The sequence below is a fragment of the Eleginops maclovinus genome, chromosome 2 (assembly GCF_036324505.1).
Source record: "Eleginops maclovinus isolate JMC-PN-2008 ecotype Puerto Natales chromosome 2, JC_Emac_rtc_rv5, whole genome shotgun sequence".
NCBI lineage: Eukaryota > Metazoa > Chordata > Actinopteri > Perciformes > Eleginopidae > Eleginops > Eleginops maclovinus.
In genome coordinates, this window is record NC_086350.1 from 11,634,117 (window position 1) to 11,655,517 (window position 21,401).

The 21,401-nt window shown below is 39.8% G+C and overlaps 2 protein-coding genes across 5 annotated transcripts; one reads left to right on the top strand and one right to left on the bottom strand.

Annotated features, from left to right (window-relative positions):
• Positions 1-62: 62 nt before the first annotated feature.
• Positions 63-13,720, bottom strand: tbc1d2b (TBC1 domain family, member 2B). Of its 2 annotated transcripts, none has more exons than XM_063901531.1 (13): positions 13,318-13,720; positions 12,267-12,414; positions 10,099-10,273; positions 9,026-9,180; positions 8,594-8,847; positions 6,425-6,844; positions 6,097-6,207; positions 5,694-5,890; positions 4,471-4,965; positions 4,265-4,382; positions 3,842-4,027; positions 2,630-2,751; positions 63-2,397 (listed from the first exon to the last, which is right to left on the bottom strand). In XM_063901531.1, the coding sequence occupies exons 1-13, from the start codon at positions 13,657-13,659 to the stop codon at positions 2,202-2,204; spliced, it is 2,919 nt and encodes a 972-aa protein (XP_063757601.1). In that variant the 5' UTR covers positions 13,660-13,720; the 3' UTR covers positions 63-2,201. The 2 variants fall into 2 exon arrangements, with proteins under 2 accessions (XP_063757601.1, XP_063757610.1); XM_063901540.1 differs by lacking the exon at positions 13,318-13,720 and adding an exon at positions 12,602-12,671.
• LOC134876573 (SH2 domain-containing protein 7-like) lies at positions 13,287-21,062 on the top strand. 3 transcript variants are annotated; one of them, XM_063901573.1, is made up of 10 exons: positions 13,287-13,775; positions 14,621-14,738; positions 16,132-16,246; positions 16,326-16,468; positions 16,886-17,046; positions 17,552-17,641; positions 17,791-17,956; positions 18,037-18,168; positions 18,289-18,963; positions 19,149-21,062. In XM_063901573.1, exons 3-10 carry the CDS (start codon positions 16,210-16,212, stop codon positions 19,194-19,196), a joined length of 1,452 nt encoding a protein of 483 aa, XP_063757643.1. In that variant the 5' UTR covers positions 13,287-13,775; positions 14,621-14,738; positions 16,132-16,209; the 3' UTR covers positions 19,197-21,062. The 3 variants fall into 3 exon arrangements, with proteins under 3 accessions (XP_063757643.1, XP_063757654.1, XP_063757633.1); XM_063901584.1 differs by lacking the exon at positions 14,621-14,738; XM_063901563.1 differs by lacking the exons at positions 13,287-13,775; positions 14,621-14,738 and having other exon boundaries at positions 14,783-16,246.
• The last annotated feature ends 339 nt before the right edge of the window (positions 21,063-21,401 follow it).

The following is a 21,401-nucleotide window of genomic DNA, read 5'->3' on the forward strand; positions in this document are numbered from 1 at the left end:
AGCTGAGGATTACTGCAACAGGTTGAATTCCTTTTACTTATTTACTACTAAAAACAACTCACTCAGTCAGCCAATGTTTATTGATTTGGTCTTTTAACTGGTATAACAAAAACATACAGTGGCATATATTTAATCCTGTAACATAAAAGCTTTGAGAGTTTTTATGATTAAATGATACAGATGAACAATGAACAAGATACTAGAGGTTTACATACAAGAAAGGGAAGTACCCTGTATCATTCTGAAGTCAACTTGTCATTACACTTGTGCAATACATTGCTGGGAGAAAAGGCAACAGAGAATAGAAAGAAAGGGTGATAACAATACATGTAGCTTATTCCATATGAATAGAAACTGACAAAACATATGATCAATGTGAAATAGCCGTAGAACAGATGTATGTTAAAATACGGGCAAACATACTGTAGGACAAAATTAATGGACCTTTTTTTTTTTTTTAATCTCAAACCAATCAAAGTTGAATCTCTAGAGAGACCTGCTCTCGTGGATAAATACAAAATCAATCTCTGCTTCTACAGGTCACCCACCATTCTCATTTCCCTCATTATAAACAACCACAATTCTTTCAATTGATAACAAGTTCAGCTGAGCTGAGCATCTGTAAACAGCTTAAAAGTAACATTTAAAAAAGGATAGTAACTGTAAACAATATATCAGCATACAAGAGAAGCGGCTAAGTAATTACACTAGGACTCGAAGATTCCCATTGCAACAACAGTTTTCCACTGTGGATTTACCAAATAAGATTTCTTTCTAAGCAAGTAAATCCATTCTTCCCATACTGGTCTGTTCAACATTTTGAAACAAAGAAATGGTGTAAAGAAAAGATGGTCACAGTGCTCAAGAGTAAACTGTTTTTGTAAGTACCTGGATGTGGAAGAAAGATGTTGCTACACACGTTTTGAAATATCCTGAAACACTTCCCTCACAGATTACAAATCATATTTCTATTTTTCACACACGATCCTACCGGCAGCCATTGTATCAATACAGTATTATAATCTGTATGAATCATACTGTGTGGAGGGTGAAAAAGTGTAAACACAGGCGAGACAAATGTTATACTGCCACACTGTGGACAAGAGATGCAAATACATCAAAGAAGTAATAACAGCATTATGCATGCACAATAAGTATCAGGGGAAATGTAACACTTTAAACATGTAAAAATCCCAATTAATGTTTAGAAAAATTAAGACGTTACTTTTAAATAGGGCATTGCAAATGAGTTTAAATTCACGTATCTTAGAACAGGTATAACAAAAAGGTCAGAATAGTCATTTCTACAGATTCACTGATATGGTATTTTGAAGTCAAAGCTTTTTCCCATTATACTGCTAACCAAATCCGGTGCCTGTTACCTTTTTTTAAGTTCAGGCGCAAATTTTGACGTCAAACAGTTTGAAATTTTCAGAAATGTCTTTGGGAACATTGAGTAATGAAGTGGTACTTAAGTATAAATTGACATATTAAAAACAATCTTGCAAGTTTAAAGTTATTTGATTCTGAGACACATCAAATGTGAAAAGTGTTCCCCAAAATTCCTCAGAACCACGAACACCTGTGAGGCTGGAATGATGATACGATTTTGGAACGACTTTGTGATCATAAGGCTCTAAGACTTTTCAGCGCATTTTGAATTTCAGCATAAGTGATTGAAGTGCATTTGATAGACAAAGGGGTAAACCACAACATTGTGTCGTTAAGTGGCATCGGGAAAAATCTAAAACAATTATCAAAGGTAAACAATCTTAAGATATGTATGAAAGGAGTTGGGGGCATAAACAGCAAAAAGGAAACTGAAGTAAACTAAATGCCATACAATCAATCCTTCAACAGGCACTGAATCACCATAGATTAAAAGATCACAGCAAAGTAGAAAAAAGAAATACTGATTCAGACCACAAAATAAAGTTTGGCATTGAAAGTCGAAGAGGCATGATAAAGCATACAACAATAAGTGTTTTTGTTTGTTTTAAATGGCAGGAATACTGATAGAAAGCCCATACGGCTTGTAATGTTTGGCCTTTTGATGCAGTTTCACTCAAAATGTATAAGAAGTTAATTGGTTTGTCTCGGAAGCCAACTCCAATAATCCTTTAGGAAACATCCCTTGTCAACTGCGACACGTCAGTGGCATCCTGACATGGTCTTTTCATACTTCAGCGACAGACTTAACCTCAGTTATCCTCCTCATCGTCGCTGACGAAGCTCCGCCTGTCCTGACTTGTCTCTCTCTCCCGGAGGAAGGTCTGTCTGATAGCCTCCAGCTCCGTCAGCTCCAGACGGACCTTCTCCAGGTGGAAGGAGCGGCGGTTCTGGATTGTCCTCATGGGGAACGGGTTCATGTCCCCAAAAGCGATGTTCATCAGCTTCCTGAAAAGACAAAAAAAGAACATCAGTCTGGGATGGCTTGCTTTTGTTCTGCATGCTGTTTGCTGTGCAGATTTGTTTAAAGTGTTTCAAGTTACAACTCATATTAGACTTTATATAAGATGTTTGTTTGTAAACCATCCACAGAGCATGAAGATATGATAAGCCAAGGCTATTGTCATTACTTCAGACACACTGTCCTCTGAAATACAAAAACACATTGCATTTGCTGTACCTTGAATCCAGGATTGTACGTGTGAAGTATCTGAGATATTTGAAGATAGCTGTGGAATCCTGCAGCTTCAAAAACTCTTCCTCTTTATACTTGAAGAGAGCGAGGGCAGAGCGAAATATGATCTGTGGAGGAAATGTATCAAAGCCATGAAATCTACTTCATGACTATCCATGCGTGACTGTCCCATAATGATAATGAAACACATCATCCCTGACATGCAAGGCCACTAAAAGGCTAGAGGCCATATTTATTTATTTTAGAGGAATGTCTGAACAGTCTTGTTATGATAAAAAAAAGTGTTTTATTTTTCAAGTTAACAGCTGACAAAATTATGAATCACACCACAGAGCACTGCATAGGGTCTACATTAATAAAATGGCTTTATCTATATCATTTCATACAGCAACAATGCTATCACATGACTTTTGGGTTAAAGTGTTTGCCCATAATGATGAACCCACAGAATTGTTTCCAGTTCCTTCCGGCTCTACGGAATAGCTTCAGTTTTAGAGCTTTCTTTAACTCAGTGTTTTGGTTTGTTGGCTCACAACTTGACTGTTTTAGTTTACCTTCCTCCCTCACATACTTAATGTACTTCAGCTGAACTGCAAGAAACAAAAGCAGACAGCCAAAGCCTTTAGTACATCAACTGGAAAAACACAGTGTCGCCATTAGAGGCTAAAATGCCAGATATTCCCAGCAGGAGATGGAGGACACCAAAACCGAAACAAAAAACTGAGTATTGGTCTTACTCACAAACACAATTCCAAGTTCAGTCTTATGTTGCTATGCTTCTTCTGGATATGTAAATAAATAACACATACCACTGCCCCCATTACGGATAAAACAGTAAACAATCAATTGGCTAGCAAAAAAATCAGGCTTAAAAGCTCTTACAGCTCTCTGTTCAAAGAGGAACTGAAGGGTTCAAATGCATGTAGGTTGTTGGTTAGATAAGGTTGGAAAACAGTGTGCTGAACTGAAAAAATTGCACTTGTGGAAACTTGTTAAGACCCAAGCAGAAAGCTAATCCAACATACCATCTGTAGAAGAAGGCCCATTTACATTCAGCCAACTAAAATGCTATAACACAATTTTCAATCCTCTCCTTATCTCATTTTTTAGTTTCCTTCAGAGCTCTGTCAGCATGTCCAGACAGAAATATGGTTATGCTCAGAGGATCAAAGCTTCATTGTTTTGTCTGCGTCTCACCTTTGGACCTTCATAGAGAAAGGCATCCCAGATTTTGAAGAGGATGTCGCTCACCACACTGTCCACAAACACCACCAGGAACCAGTTGAAGGTGATGAGGGAGAAGTCTACCTTGTACTGCTCAAAGTGGAGATGAAGCCGGGGGAGTTTCTCACTCATCAGATCCTTGAACACACGCTGGTCAACCTGCACAGATACAACCAACACACACTCATTTATTCTTTATCATGACCATATATCTTTATTTTTACAGCAGGATAGAGCATGGGGTCAAATCTAGAAGATAGAAAGTAATCAAACAGGGCAGATTGCTTCTGCTGCATTATTCTATTATCAATTATTAAATGGTACACTCTGGTTAATGAGGCAGCAACGTGTCCCCATGTGTCCCAATGCTTTAATATAACCTTTGAGCTTGTTTACCTGTGAGCCAAGCAGAGTCTTTGTGTAATAGTCTCTTGGCATGAAGACCTCCACAATGGCTATAAGGCACCAGAAGGCATCCTCTTGGTCCAGATAGAGCAAGGCAATAGCTGCCAGCCTGAAGAAAAGACATGCAATTTATACAAGTGATTAAAGAGCATAAAAGAAGAGATAGAGAAGGAGGGATGGTAGAATCCGTCTTGTACCTGTTGAGTCCCTGGCAGTAGCCAATATCCGGATTCCTCCAGGAGAAAGCCATCAGGACGTTCCTGAGTTTCTGGATGCCGCCTGCACTCGGGGAGGAATAGTGCTTGTTGTTGGGCAAAGTACGCAGCAAGTCCAGCTCGATCTGCTTGGAGGCCGGGTTGGGCTTATCCTGCGCCACGTTCAGTAAGGTCTCATAATAGTCTGGCGGCAGCTGGTCCCTAAACTTCTTGACATGGAAGGAAACGCACCAGCGCCAGACCTTGGAGCGGTGCTCATGGGGAACGCCGCACCGAAACAGGGCCTTGAGCTCAGGGGAGCGAACCATGTCTCTGTTCATGGTGCTCGACAGATAGTTCTCCCACTTCACGCCCACCGACACCTCCTGATCCGTCATGGAGAGGGTCTTCAGCTCCAGAGCTCTCACCTTCGCATCAAGCTTCTCCTCCTCTTCCTCTTCCTCAGGGACGGTTTTGAAGCCAAACGTGTCATACTCACTGATAACAGATTGAGGAAGAGAGAACACGGGGGGGAAATAATCATCAATCAGTGATGTTCAATTCCCTTTAAAAGTTATTTACACTTTTAAAGGGACCAGCATTTGCTTAACCTACCTTCAATGCTACATCACTTACTGTAGAGATCGCCTGAATTTCTAACAATACAGTTTGACGAGAACATGCATGAGCTTGCAGAGCAACAGCAGTAGCTAACAAATACCAATTAGCAGAGCTGGTTTTTCCAGAAAAGACAAAATGAAAACAGATCTGATGAAGAAATGTAATTAGTGGCCATCAAACTTTATAATAACTCTGCCAATATCATGTGCAATACTGCTCGGAACTGTACAGTCTTTTTACATTAATTATTTGACCATCAATGTTTCTTTTAGTTGTTTAATTGGCTCTTTTTATGGCACTGTTAGCATATAGTTTTATTATTATAATTGTTACTTTTGTTATTACGCTGTTTATCTTCGTAACTCTGGCACAACAATTTCCTTCGGGATAAATGAAGTCTTATTTTGTCTTATCTTCTCTTAACTACATTTAGTCGCTTGCAAAACATGTTTAAATGAACTGAAAAATGTTCCATCAATTCTGTAAAATCGCTCTTACAACTTTAAAACATTAATAATATAGAAAATGTGAAATACTTTTAAGTGTGGGGAAATAACATCCATCATAACATCCATTCATAAAGGCTTTTTTGGCAGAGTCCATACCTGACAGTATTTGGTTTAAAGATGTGATGGTCTTGCTGGTCGGAGGTCTCTGCCTGCAGCGCGTCCTCTAGTAATCTGGAGATGACGTCTCGGGCTGGGCTCTGCTCCGAAGACGAACACACCGGGTTCTTCACTTCCTGAAGCAGCACCAGATACTTACTCTCCACCTGACACAGCTTGGCATCCAGGGCCGTATACTGCAGCAGAGACATTTTATCAGTATCTTTGTTATCAGAGCTGACGGCAGGCAAGATCATCTTGCATTATTCATCGCACCTATTTGGAAATTTCTGAGGTTAAGTGGGCACCTACTCAGGCCAATGCTGGACTTCCCCTGCCAGCTACGCGGACTTCCTGTTTCTATTAACAGAGTTACACCATTACCAACAAACACAAGACTTACCTTTGCTTCTAAGGTCTTTTCTCTACTCTCTGCATTCCTGCGTAATACTGTCAGCTCCAGGATCTCTTTGTTCAGGAACTTGTTCTGGGTTTTGTAGCCTTGAAGACTGTCCTGAAATTGGAGACACATGTATCGAGTTAAACACCGTACAAACTTAAACAGAGCATTACCAAACAATGAGAAAACATTTAAACAACAGCTTTAAACTGTCAACAGTATAAGAAGTTAAATTCTATAACCTGATATATCATTTATATAGTTCTAAACACCTCCAGTTGCGATGATCTGTATCCTTTCTATCTGCTTTAAATCTGCTTTCACTCTGTACCTTGAGGATGTCCACCTCCTGATCTTTGTTGGGAGGTGGTGAACCGTCGTATGGGTTGCCACTCTGCTCGGAGCTCTCCTGCGACAGTTTGATGATGACTTCATCTTTGGCCTGGATGGTCTCCATCAGCATCCCCAGCTGGTCATTTATCTCGCCCACCTTTATCTTCAGGCCCTTCAGCTCTTGCTGCAGACTCTCCTTCTCTAAGGCGAGGCGCTCCATGTGGCCACACAGGGCCTGGATCTGTCCGTCTTTTTCCTGAAGCATGGCCTCCAACTGGACGATCTCTTCCTGGGTTACTGCCGGAACCTGAGTCTCGTCTGAAGCCACGGATGAATCTGGAGCCGGGGCTGGGCGATGCGTTGGCTGCCTTTCGCACTGCAAGGTTCTCAGGGTCTGCTGCAGAAGTCTCACCAGCTCCTGGTCGGGTAGAGTGAATATTATTTGTCAACAAAACATCTTGCAGGTTCAACATTATGCTTTTAAATACGGGACAGCTGGATATTCTCCTTGCTGGAATTTTACTTTAATAACTGCGGAGCATATTTGCTATGATAGAATTATAATTTCATTTCATAATTTCTTACAATTTACAGTGTTGGGGCCAGATGCATAACTATATAACCAAACAAGGGTCTCTTCCAAAAATGAATTTATTGTTTTCTGTAACAACATATATCGTAAAAGAAACAATAAACAATTTTTTATTCTTAACAATAAAATATTGACCTACAATGTGGAGTTTGGCTGCCTCAGCTAAAATGAAGACCACACAACGTCCCAAAGAATGACAAAAACGTTTTTATAATTATCTATTATTCAACAATCACTATTATCTTTTATTTATGGTAAAAAATAAAGGCCCAATTTTGTACCGCAGAGGCTATTTCTTTATTGTTGCTGTTGTTTCTGCGGTGATTTGCTATGTCATTTGAATGCTTTGGGGGGGTGGCTTACCGTCTACACTAAATAATTGTCTCAAAAGAAACCCTGCTAGTTATAGTATGTATAGGCCACCTAAGCAGCAACACAGCCCTCACAATGCACAGATAACCAGTTGCATGTAATGACAGAGCATGAAACTAAAAAAAAGTTTACCATGAATATTATTAGGTGTATACTGTGGCGAATACTTAGCTCACATATTTTAACTGAAGTGTGTGTGATATAAACTCAAGCATGCACAGTCACTTGCATGTCATGGTCACACATTTGCAGATAAAGTAACTGTCACAAACACAAACATCTTTTATGGCCAACTGTTGCTTAACACTGTGTATGGCAAGGTAGAAAAACTGTCAAGAGAGGAATGAGGGTCAAATGAGCAAAGCCCAACATAGTCATGAAAGAAGGCCATTGTTTTCATGAGCACCACAGACAAAGAAGAATAGGTGGAAACATATATTTCTTTGCGATGTTGCTAAAAAAAAAAAAATCGGTCTAGCTTCAACACAATCTTCAGCCAATATGAGCTAAGCAGTGCCAGGAATGACTGAACATCAAATAACAGTAACCCACATACAATCAGCTGAGTCACTTCCTCCTTTAATTATACTAAAAATGTTGAGCTGCCTCATCACCACATCACAATGGAAGAAATAACACACACATTACATATTAGTTGGTTAATGTTGTAGTAGTTGTGACCAGTTGGCTAGTTTTAAAGCACTGAAACAAGAACAAAGAGCAGTGGGAAGGAACTTCACAGATGTGATTGTTGTTGAGAGAACTGCTGTTTCCTCAGTTCTCGCTTAAGCATGACTAACCATTTGCTGTCTTCCTGCAATAGTGAGAGTATCAGGAGTACACCAAACTGCTCAGTCAGACACCAGGCTTTTGCTGAATTAACTAAGTATAAGTAAAAGCACTTCAGTCGTCCTGGTATTCATCCTTATGTGGCTAATACACACATTAAGTCAATCCAGCCATGGTTTTTCTACATTAATTTTGAAGTCTTACAATTACAGTAAACACCCCCATGGTATGATGACTAACAGCTCAAATTAACAGTTCAGGACCCTAACAGGACCCTCTGAATAAAGCTCTTAACATCAAAGTTAATACTACTAACTATATACTGTCTTTTAGTGTCTCAGAATCTAAATAATTGTAACCATTTCCGCATAGGCTTTCTTGAGACTTGTATGTGAAATAACAGGAAAATTGTACCTTGTGACTGGCCAGCTCTTCTCGGAGTTTGGCCTGTTCCTGCTGCATGCGGCTCAGCTCTTCCTGCTGGCTTTGCAGGCGCAGCTGAACATCGAAAGGTTTGCTGCCGTTACACTCCACTGGGGAGTTCTCGGCACTGCGTGTCTCAGTGGTGCGTCCAAACCTCCCAGAGCTCATAATGTCCCTGAGCAAAGGCTTCCTGGGTCGCGCTGAGTTGCGCACAAAGTCAAATGTAAACGCTGATCCAAAGGAATCTGAGAGAGGGATAAATACGTAAAGAAATTAGTGACTTGTGTTGAGCAGGCAGAATCGCTTGGGAATAATGCGTTGTTTGTCCATTTGTCAGAGTATTGAGCAAATGAGTCGCGCAATAAAAGACTCTTTGGGGGATGTAAGTAGAGTGTGGCCAGAGGAAGCAGGGAGTGGCCGTACTTCTGTGAGCCTCTGGAGGATGTTTCTGTTCAGGGAAGTCCTTGGCTGGAGCATCCACGAGCTCCCACTCCTCCGCACTGTTGTCTTTGTTGGTGTAAAACACACTGCGTCTGCTCTCACCTCCTCTGCCCGGCCGCAGATAAGACATGGAGTTCCTGAGAGAACAGAAACCAGAAGTAAGGATGAGTAAGACCATGACTGTGGAGCTGTCATACTGCTGGACATTAAGAGTCTGCTACTATGTGGAATATTTTCAAATCCACAGGGATCAAGGGCAAACTGCAGGAAGGCTGATGGTTTGCTACTTTGTTAATGATAACATTTGCACAAAGAGCCTTTGTCGAGGTCTTTGCACGTCTCCCACAGGCACTGGCAACATAACCGTAGCTGTACACAATGCAACACATAATACAGGTAGGGATGTCCAGCTTTCAATTGACAGGAGAGTATTATTTAGATATAAGGCGTTTTTTTGAAAACAAACATAAATGGAAGGCATTCTTTATCGCAAAGAATGAAAAACACGTGAGGTTTTTCACAATTTTAAGTGTGAGACCACTGCAACCACACAATTATTTGTCGGCATCTGCATGCACTTTCACTTTTCTTTCTCTTCCTACCAGCAACCCAAAGCCTAATTTAACAACACATTTCTGCTCTGATCATAAGTTACTACTGATAATAGTCAATGTATTTCAAAACAAGAGAAATCATAATAAAAACACATGCTATAAGGCTACCACCCAGTAAGAATGCTCCACGATTCCTGTGCATCTCTCTTCTTATCACAGATACAAAGCACATTTCTAACCATTTAAAGAATTTCAGTGTTTTGCACCATTTGAATAGATGTGTTGTACGACTCAGAAAGGGAACTGTTGCACACTACAAACAATTAGTGAGCTATGGATGTAATCATTTCCTCTCCTGTAGTGAACCTCAGGAACAACTGAAGAGGTAGCTGTATTCATCTCTTTTGGGTCACATAGCACATCAAACTGGATGTTCCAGTTAGACAGGAACTCAAACAAAACACTTGTTGGTACGATATCATAATTATTGCTCGGCCGTACCTGAGTTCTGAACCGAAGTTTCGGATGGAGAAGTTGAGGGGGTTTGTAGACGCGGAAGAAGGCCCTCGGGCTGACTGGATCCCCACCTTTCCTCCACAATCTGTTTCTGTCTCCAGAGCAAAGTCATGGCGGACCTTCTCCATGCTGTCACTTAGCTTCTCAAAGACAAGTGCATCTGAAACGAAAACACATTAGAATTCATTTGTACAACATGATAATAATAACAACGCTTAATCATATCAAAAGCACTGCTTTTTCAGGACCGCAGCTTTATCCTCTATGAAATTACATTCTCATGACACTGAATGGTAACCAGAGTGCAGTGAAGCAACATTTAGAGTTACCCAGAAGGCCATTTACAGCAGGGTGGACGTCTGTGGTTTCTTTAACCATCAGGAAATACAGTATGTAGTATGTCTGAGACCAGAAAGCTAAGAATAAAGTTTCCTCTTTGTTTGAAATGAGTTGGTTGAGTAAAGGAACATTTTATAAAAGACAAACCAACTCCACAGAAATGTTGATGCATCAAAGTGTGAACCACATACTGTAAATGTTGTGACACTGCAATAAAGTATGACAATGTTCAAACTCATGTTGTTCCGATGAAACATTTAAGCTGACATCTTCAAAGAAAGAACAACAAGTTCTTCCATACTCCCGAAAGCTGTGCCTGCTTTATTAATACGGTTAAATGATTCCCACATTTACAGCATAGGTTGTTTTGATGAGCTGTATCCATTTACTCACTAGCTTAACTAACACATTCTTGCATTTTGTTTATAGTGTGAAGAGAAGCTTAGGCATGTTAATCTTTCACTAGCCGTGCAAAAAGAGCAAATAAAACATTGAATTTGCTCTGCCGAGAGAAAATTCCTGTTAAGGAGACTAATAATTACGCATTTCTCTTGCAACAAAAACATTTCTTCACAGCTCGCTAACAAAACGTCAATAACTTCTAATAAAAACAACAACACAGGGTGTCATTTGTATGTATACAATATACATCTTGTTTAAAGTGGGGCTGTGCAGTGTTCAAACTCAGAATCAGAATACCTTTAATCGTCACAAAATAAATAAAGTATAACAATATGTCCAACAAACTACCGTACTTCTAACCTCTGTTGTAAACACAGGGTTGACATTAATTCAAAAATAAAAACATTAGTCATGCATAAATAATGACAGGAATAGGAAGAGGCTTTTTTACAGCTCATTTCCCCTCAGCTAAAGCTTAAACAAATGAAACGTGTCGTGTACCTTTACTGACCTGAGAGTAAAGCTAATCCTTGATATTATGATAACTTATTTCATAAATACAATACATTGTCTTATGTTATAATAATAGCTACTATGTTTTTTTCCACTCTCCATCCCTGGATTTTGTATTTCCTTAAAAATGTCTTATTTTAGATGAAATATTTGGTGAGAATAGTTGTGTTCAAAATTTCTAATGTATTATATGCATATAGACATTTTTGATACATAACTAATGTTGTTATAGTTCTTGTCAGTTGTCTGATATGAAGCTCCGTATAAAACAATTATTACAAATAATAATTCTATTCTTTGACAGAAATGATGGGATCAGATGAGCTGTATATCCCAATTTTTTTTAGCTTGACTTATCTTTCAGTCAAACCATGTGACTAGCCTGTCTGACTTTATGAGGGTCGAGGGTCAACACCTAGAATGTGAAAGGTTTACAGAAGCATTTTGTTTACAGCGTCTTTTTCATAGACTGTATGGTCTTTTCCCAGGAAGTAGAACAATTAAACTTTGGTGCACATACATTGCTTGGATAGTGGACATTGCTGAGTATTTATATTTTATATACATCCTCTTTGTTGTTTATAATGTAGATGCTTGTAAGATGCCTATATTCTATCATATAACAGAGGCAGTTAACACTGTGTACACAAGTGCATTTAAATAAAACACACCCCAGATAAAGTAGACGTGAACTCCTTTCTTTGGCTGTATCTTGATTTTTCATTTAATCAATGCTTAACTAACCACTCCTTCAGTAGGAACTCAGGAACCTGGCGACAAAACAACTCGACTTGTTTAAATATTAATATTTCAGATAAATGTGTATACCTTCAGCCTTATCACAAAGAAGCCAAGCTGTGAAAATAAGTTTCCATACACATATGTTTGTGTGCGTCTACCTTCTTTGCCTACAAGGCCGGTGGGGGGGTAGGCCAGAGTCGGGGAGCTCCAGCTGTCTTTCTGACCTGAGCCTCGTGTGTTGCTGTACTCCCAACGCTTCTGCTGTAACTGCTGGAGCCAGTAATGCATCACCTGCCTGCTGGGGGCCTTTAAAACACGCACAAATACACACAATTAACGGACAAGCAAAATATATTTTAGCCATAAAAAAGGTAAAAAGGCAATGCAATCTTTCACATTGATATCATTACAGCATGGAAAGGAAAAGGAGAGCATCTGTGGAATTAAACAAAGCAGAGGGAACAGCCTAAGTGCACTTTAAATAGCAGGTTACTATTAGGATCCGTCATGTGAATGAGAGCAGGCGCTGGTTTCAGTCTCAGTTCCAGCCTCAGGCACTGCAAGCTGTTTGGTATTAACCATTCACACCATATGCTAAAAATGTTCCAGAATCGAGCGAGCAGCCGGCTGAGTAAGCCCAGAGCTACCTGTCACAGTCACATGACAGCAGAGAAGACACCATCACATCAGATGACCCTTTGCCAAGCTGCGGGGTCATGGGGGCAGATGAGCTCATGTGCATTTATATACGAAAATAGTTTCTCCATGTAAACTGTGCACTGTCTGCGTGTTTGGGGCAATCAGCTGAGTAATGTGCTTATAAGGCTCTTGCTTGGCAAACTTGATTCACAAGCATATTGGATTTTTTTTAATCAGAATCAGAAACAGGTTAATTGCCTAGTGGGTTTACACGTTTACAGGAGTTTGCCTTGGTGTATATGGTGCATACATAAACACAGGCAAAGAAGATACATTGAAAGAAAAGGACCAACAAATAAAACAATCGTAAAACATATATAGATGTTTTTAAGCACGATATTATTTAAAAGTTGTCAAATCACAACACGTGATTTAAGTTTTGCATATCCAACAAAAAATCAAAACTGAAATTAACACTTGTACGAATGGGTGTGTCTGCCTATTTCCACAACAAGAAAGGAAGTGACAAATGACAGCAAAGCAGTGCGACACATGCTGAAACATTTCTACCTTCAGGAGGAACTCTTTTCCGGCGGTGCGGATCTCAAACTGGCCCTCTTCCCCTTCCACATCGTAGCTGAAGCACGCATCGCCTATTTCGATGTGCCCGAGCGGCAACGAATCTTGGGGAGTCTTGAAGTAATACAAATAACATTTCCTGGGATCGTACACGAACCATCTCGGCTTGTACCCCCTCAGAGGCCCCTTGCCAGACAGTTTGTTGAGGTATCCGCACAGTTTGGAGGCCTGCTCCTTCGCTGCGTCGCTGTCGGCCACATCCACAGATCTGGAGCCAACCACCCGCGGAACTTTGGAGGAGTTTGCTTCGCTGCCATCCTCCTCTTCGTGCATCTTTCCTCAAAGTTTCTTCTTCGTGCAGTGCAGCGGATGCCAACTCCTGTTTCCATCCGCATGACTGCCTGCCCCTTAAAAAGGGCATTCTGGGAGATGTGGTCTTAAGTCAATGGGTACGTGGTTTGAGTGTTCAAGAGGAAGCAGTAACGCAGGGTGGTGCTGTTGGATCAGATGTGCAACCTGAGATACTTTCTCTGTTACAGATGATAAAAAATATATAATCTATAGAACAAATAAACGAAAAAACAACACATGTTTGGTGTTAAATTAAAGACATATTAAATGCATGGAAATGGCCAAATTAAAATTCCCATAACTGCAGATACAGTGCTGAAACAAACCCAAATTAGAGCTATTAAACAACATACAAATTCCCTGTTAGGGACCATATGGTAAACCTTTGCTGTTGGGCCCCTGTTGAAAACGGCGTTCAAACCACATTGCCCTCAAGAGCTTTTTATATACAGCATGCAAATCTTAACAACAGATTAAAGTTTTGCAAATAAAATATCAGTAAAACATACCTTAAGTAGAATAAACACGTTAAGCAGAATGGGTCCTGTCTTTGTTACATTATTGTAATATTTGGTTAGTTGTATTAACAAACAGTTACATGTGGAGAAAATTAGCTTGATTTATATACTTTTGGGGAGTTTAATCTATAACAACTTGTCTCTAAACTGTTACCTGTACTGTCAATGTATCCAATTCTGGCACAGCAAAAGAAAAACATTGACATTTCAATCCAAATTATGCAGTGTCACTTAAATACAAGCTCAATACCTACGGCAGTGAATTGCTATATGTAGAGTACTAAGGAAAACAAAAATAACTACTCCTGGTATTTGTAGGAGCAACATTGATCCATAAATCACTCCTGTATGCATACAGTATATGTTATCGCCTTTAATGTATAATGTGTTATGCTAACATGCATTTAACTATATCTGTTTCACAGAGAGACCCACACATAAAACAGAGGGCTATAACAGAAAAGAGTGTGTCCAGTTGGAATATTTTCAACTGGGCTCCAAGTTAAATGTTGGATCTGCAGAAATCAACACCCGGCTAAACAGGTAGATTGATGATTGTAGAACATGCTATGACATGATGAATGTGGGTCCTATAGACAGTAAACAGTGCATGACTGGACTTGTGCTTGGATACTATATGTTTATTATTATTGTGCAACTTGTGTTTGCTGCTAATGACATGATTATATTTGTCAGATTGAACTTTGGCTCAAGGGTGAGTGTTGTTTGTGGGATGCTTGTTTTCCATTCAGATTAAAGGTGAACATTTTGATGTATTTACATTCAACCAACTGTCTCGTGACCTTTAGAAAGCCCACATCCCCCTCATAGCTATGTCTCCACATGACTGGAAAATATATTTTGTCTGGTAACTGTGTGATGGCTCTTACTTGTATATACAGTAGATACAAGTAGATAAAATAAGATGATCACACACTGTTAAGGTATGATATGCAGTTATCATTGAATCTTCACAAGCACGGAAACAGTGATAACATTTGACCTCAATCCTCTCAACACCCCCAAAGGAGCACATAGTGACTCACAAGCGCTGTTGAGATGATGTTGAAATTCTACACTGTTGTACTGTAGCAATACTTAATCATACATGGAACACAGCAGTTCATTTATTGGGCAAACATTGGTGGGAAAAGGACAATATGTCTCAAATTTCCAATCTATTAAAATAGCAAACTAATCTAGTAGACATTCAGAATGACATTGATCACACTTTCAGAGTCATGTTCAATCATCTGGAAAAGCCGGCGGTTTGTCTTCTGAGATCAAAATAAAGGAGAATTGCTATAGTGAATACATGCTGAGAATTCAGGGACATCCCGCTCACCATGACACAGGCTCTTTTCGGTTAATGTCTATCCCCCACAGGGACTTCCTACAGCTCACCACTGAGCAGAAACCAACAGAAACATGATTCATGAGGACTGTCTCATCCCTGGGAGTAATGAGTTAGCCATTTTTTATGACAACCTTAAAAACAAGGCTGGGAAATTTGTCATGTTATGAAAGGTTTTTTTTATGCCCACTAAAATCTCTTCCCAAACATTTCCATTTTGTTTCATTGGCTCCTGCTATGTGAACTTCAATCTGAGTTCATTGCAAGCCTATGTAAAAAAAAACACACACAGAAAATCAACTATTGACGCAACTTATCTCCCACAATCACACAGTCTGTGGGTAAAACATCTCCTCTTGCAAACCAACACACTGATGTGCACACAAACCACAGTTTCTGCACATCTTACTTTCCATTTCTCTTCAGGAAGCTCCTGCTTTGTGCAGAGGGGCCTTAGACGTCTGTGACATGCAAATGAGCTGTTTGAACTGTTTTGTGCCGTGCGAAGCGGCAATGCTTTCCAAGCCGGTGGAAAAACGTGTGTAATTGTAAATGTCATCAGTCTATATCTCCCATGTACAGTTATACTCCCTCAGAAGAGCTTCTGTTGGAGATAAACGACTGACAGAGTTTGAGAGGAGCTTTTTAACATTCGCTGAAATGACACCAGGTTCACATCACACACTCTCCAGGAAAGGTATGTACACGTTTATCACCGTGCAGTATCTTCACTTCACATTAAACTCATAATAAAGCCTTCATGTATCTTTTTCTAGGGATTGAACAACATTGCTGTATGCTCTACAAACAACCCAAAGCCAGATGTGAGAAGATCTGCCACTTTACAGAGTCAAGGACTAAGGATCAGAGACATACAAAATCCCCCTGCTTCAGGAACTGTCTGACTTTTTGCTTCAAGGTAAGTACAGTAACCAGATCGCCATGAATGGTCCCTTACGGCTTTAATGACTAACTTATTTCCGTAGATCTACATGCAAAGTCAATTTGCTTAACATCACATTACAGCAGAGGAGGTCATTGCCTCATTTATTTAGTGAAAATGGAACTTTGGACATTTTGGATTTGCATGTTAAATTCGCCCCCCAAAAAATATTGTAATTTAAAATTGAAGAAATGTTGTATAATGTATGTTTGTATAAAAAGTATGTGTATGAATGATGTGTTATTTCCTGCAAGAAATAGAATATTGAACAACTTTTAGTCTGTGGTTGACGCCTCCTGGAAAATAAGCAAATCAGCCGGTTAAAATACACCCTCACTGTTTGGGAAATGAATGCAGGTTGTCTTCATCGGCTCTCTTTGTGGCTTTGTTTAGGAGCGGGCGAGGATGGAGCAAAGGGAACCGCGCCTGGATGTTGAAGGGACTGAAGGAGGACTCAGGGAACTGGCCTCAAAGTGGTTTATAGACACTCAGTTACCAAACATCGTCCAAAACGGCTTCTTCCCCAGCTGGTTCCAGGGCTTCATCACAAGGAAGTGAGTTGTTATTCACATTTTTATTTGCTATGAGGGAAAATGTGATTATTTGATGCTCATTATTAGAATAATTTGTTTTTGACAACAAAGATATCTTATTCTTCATGTAAAAAATGACCAGCTACATTTTTAACATACACTTTTTTCTAGTTATTAAGCTAAAAGTAGTGTATATGTGTTTTTATTTTATGAGCACTATCAGTCTAAGTCAGAGTTTACATCAGATGCAGTGACCATTGATACAGTACAAAGCAGACATTAATATACACCTACATAATCCAAAGGGACAGTTTTGTCAGAGCCTGTGTATTGGTAAATGACAGTTTTACGGAAAATACCTAAAACAAAATGGATCTTCTTTTGATGCAATGTAATTTCCACTGGAAATTACGTGACCTGCCTTTCCCCCTCAAAATCCAGCTAACTTTTTCTGTAAACTCAGGACAAATTAGGCTTTTGGGAAATACTTTTTGGGAGTTTTAAAGTTATTTGTGTCTATCTACAGGGAGGCAGAGGAAATACTCAGAGAAAAGGAGCTGGGCTGTTTTCTGATCCGTCTCAGTAAAAAGGCCATCGGATACATTCTGTCTTATAAGTGAGTATTGGTTTGCTCTAAAAAACCTGTAACCTGAGTCGTACACTGATTGTGTTTTAAAGCAAGCGTATTAAGTTAACATGCAAGTTTAAAAGGCTACAAATGTTCGTTATCACTTAAATCTAATTAGTCTTGATTTCCTGTTGTAGAGGCGGGGATCGGTGTCGACATTTTGTGATAAGCCAAAATGAATCAGGGAAGTTTGTAGTGTTTGGCGAAACTAAAGGCCACGACTCGGTCTATGAGCTCATAGATTACTACCAGACGAACGCCATTCAACCTTTTGATGAGTACCTGGCATCTTCCTGTTTTGAGGTAAGACTATGGTCCTCAGTCACTTTCTTTAGGTCACATTTATGGAGAATGAGGGTCTAACTGGTGTTTTGTTTTTGCAGGCACTTGACAAAGAGCTGTATGACACAATCCAGGTTAGCCCTAAAGAAAGGCCTGTTGGAGCTGTGAAGAACATTCAAACACCACAGATTAACTCAGCGAAGCTTCCTGCCCTTCCACGCAGGATACAAGAGGTGAGTACAGTACATTAATCACAGGAGAATTGTTTTTATAGTTTATACTTTCCACACCAAATGTTGCTGTATTAACACCCCCAAGCTAACTTTAAGAACCTGGCTTGTTTTGTAAAACAGGAAGTTCCTCCTTTGCCTCGGAGGAGCAGGAACATGGACATTGGTCCGCCGAATGACCCGGAGAAGGCTCTGTATGCTCAGTTTAAGAAGCAAACACCCAGGGAGATACCAAGATCCCAACTCATCTGTCAGGGCAATTTCCCTGGAGATAATCCAGTGAGACCTGGGAGATCAACAACTCAGGATCAGAACAGCAGGAGCAGTTCTCCGTCTGGACCAGAGTCTGTTTACTCTGAGCTTAGCCTGCTGGATACCAAGAGCAGGTCTCTACCGCTTTTGCACAACAGCTGTGAGGGAGAGCAGTCTTACAGGCTGAGTGCACCCCCCCTAACGCCACCAAGACTTTCCCCTAAGCCCGTCAGACAAGCCAATACTTTTGGTCCGCTGCCTGAGGGCACAGACTTTTGCAGCACTCAGGATCACATGAGTGACACTGCTGTTTATCACCTGGCTGGCAGAGCTAGCAGCCCACACAATGCATCTTCTGGGACTGGATCTCCAGAGCAGCATAGGGATACAGTGTACGCTAAGGTCTCCAATAAAGGCCACTTCTCTCATACATATGAGCAGATTCCTGGCCACAAGGACACAGTGACACCTGAACCCGACAGCAACACTTACGAGCCTCTGAAGAACGTCAGACCCAAAAATGGTCAACACACCTGTGGGTTTAAGGTTAGTTATGTGGGTCAAATGTTTCCATTTAAACACTTTTAAAAATGTTTTTAGGGTTGATTTAATGTTGTTTTCATTAATTTTAGCGTGTAAAGTGTCTTTGAGTTCCACGAAAAGCTGTAAATAAAATGTATTTTTACTATTATTATGTATTTATTGATTCACCTTTTTTTTACCTCCTGCAGAATGATAAATGGAAATGGCTGTTCCCCGAGATCAAGAAGAAATGGTGATGTGCTTACCTTACCAGCTACTAATGAAATGTTCACACATTTTTCTCTACACTACAGTGGTCGTGCCGTGCAGTCACTCTGTGAAACAACATTTGTAATATTTTCAACCTGGGTCCTCATGTTCAGAGCTTAACCAATGACATCTGATGTCATTTCTATTTTAAATACATTTATTTAAGGAAACATTATAGTCTATTGCCTTCATCACATGTAAATAAACAACACATGCAAAAATAAGAACTCATTATTATTTTCCTCAGAGGAAAAAGGATGTACTGTGTTTCTACTGCTCTTCAAACACATTTTGACTAAACCCTGCTCCCATCAATGTTGCGCTTCACTGACAGGAAACTTTATTTGCATACAGATTACAAACACATGTGTATGGCAGCAATGGGGAAGTGTGTCAGAGATGTTAAAATAACATTATCTTCCATCACCTGCTTCTCCTATACTCTCTAGATATAGTGTAAGTGTTTCCCACTCAGACAACAGTATGATCTGTGAACACAAATGTGCTCCATGGTCTGGTTTCAATGCCAGTGATGAAATGCACCAGGATATTTTAACCCACTAAAATATTAAACATTTCAGCTATAAGAATGCCAACAATATGTTGACGTTCCTAACATATTCCTCCCAAAACTAAAAAACAAAAGATTATAAATTGACATATTCTTATAAACACAAAAACTAGATCTGATCTGTGCCCTATTTTGTACAATAGGGTTTCTGCACCTGAGAATACCTCCTCATGCTAACAGAGGAATACACCCCTTAGGTTAGCATATATACTGTAAGTAGTATGTTAAAACACTTATCTATAAAACATTACCATTCTACAATGTTTTTTATTCATATATTTGCAAAAGAAAAGATGAATTAGCTATTGTAATTGCAAAAAGTCAGAACCCAGGAAATATTGGTACATGACACAGTAGCACTGACTTTCCCAAGAGTCTCTTTATCGAGCAGTTTATCAGACCTCCAGCGTAAGGAATAACATTAAATCACAATAAACTAAAACAGACAAGATCCCATTGAGTGAAATCTGTATGAGTTTCACACACCGTCTGTTCACAGAAACAGTTGCGTACAGTAACCGTTGCTTTACAGCTCCAGTATCACATTGCACCAGAAGCTTCTCAGCTGGAATCATAATTAAACAGATGTTCTCTGTGAGACCAGTAATTAATGAAGCCACACAATCAGCACTGTATTACCCTGAATATTCAATGCTGCCCTCATAAAAGCAACTGGAGATAATGGGGGAATTAACTGCCTGCTCTGATGGCTGCACACTGTTTAACTGACTTCAATGTATTCCCCTTTTTGGGTAAATGAAGACACTTAACATTTACTTTTTTCCTATTATTCATAGCTGTCAGCGTGCATGAGAACACTATCCATCATGTAGCTATATTCGGTACAATCATATTTTGGTGTTTGCCATATGTATGTCATTTTTTTGTCTGCTATAACATATAAGATTAAGCCTGAAGAATTGACTTGTTTGGTTTATTTTTACCATTTGCTAAAAGGAAAAACAATTCCCTCAAAACACAATTGAGTTCGGATGGCTTATGCTAGGGGAACTGACATTTCATGTTGCTTTAGCCTACCTCTAGTGTCCAAATGTCTACGTTCTAACTGTTCTGTATTCATCAGCACAAAATAAACAGGTCATATTTATTTTAGCAGCTATGGCAGAAAGGTGTCAGACGACTCAGATTTGACTGTTAGCTGAAAAACACGACGTTCTGCATTTATGGATGCCCGACATCCGCTTGCACAGTATGACTCACTGGTACAAGTTGAGCTGAAAACATGCTGTACAAAACCAACATGGCCCTCCATATGTACATGTTGCAACATTGTCCAATACAGCAACAGGAATCATCATTCAACATGACCATTTCCTGCAGCTTGTGTGCAGGATGTTATCATGCTTGCTGACACAGCTCACTCCTAATGACCACTTCCTGCTTAACAAGTTATTAAAGCTAATATGATGGGCTATGCAGCGGGGCAGCCATTTCCTCATCTTTACTGTGCACGCTCTTCGATCATCATGGTTGGGTGGGTTAAGATGAACTGGTTATATAGACGGAATATTACTGAACTCATCCAAGTTGCAGGTCAGGCCTTTCATTTGAAATGGTTTGTTTTTAGTTTAAAAGCAGAGAGAGCTCCTGTAAGTATTAG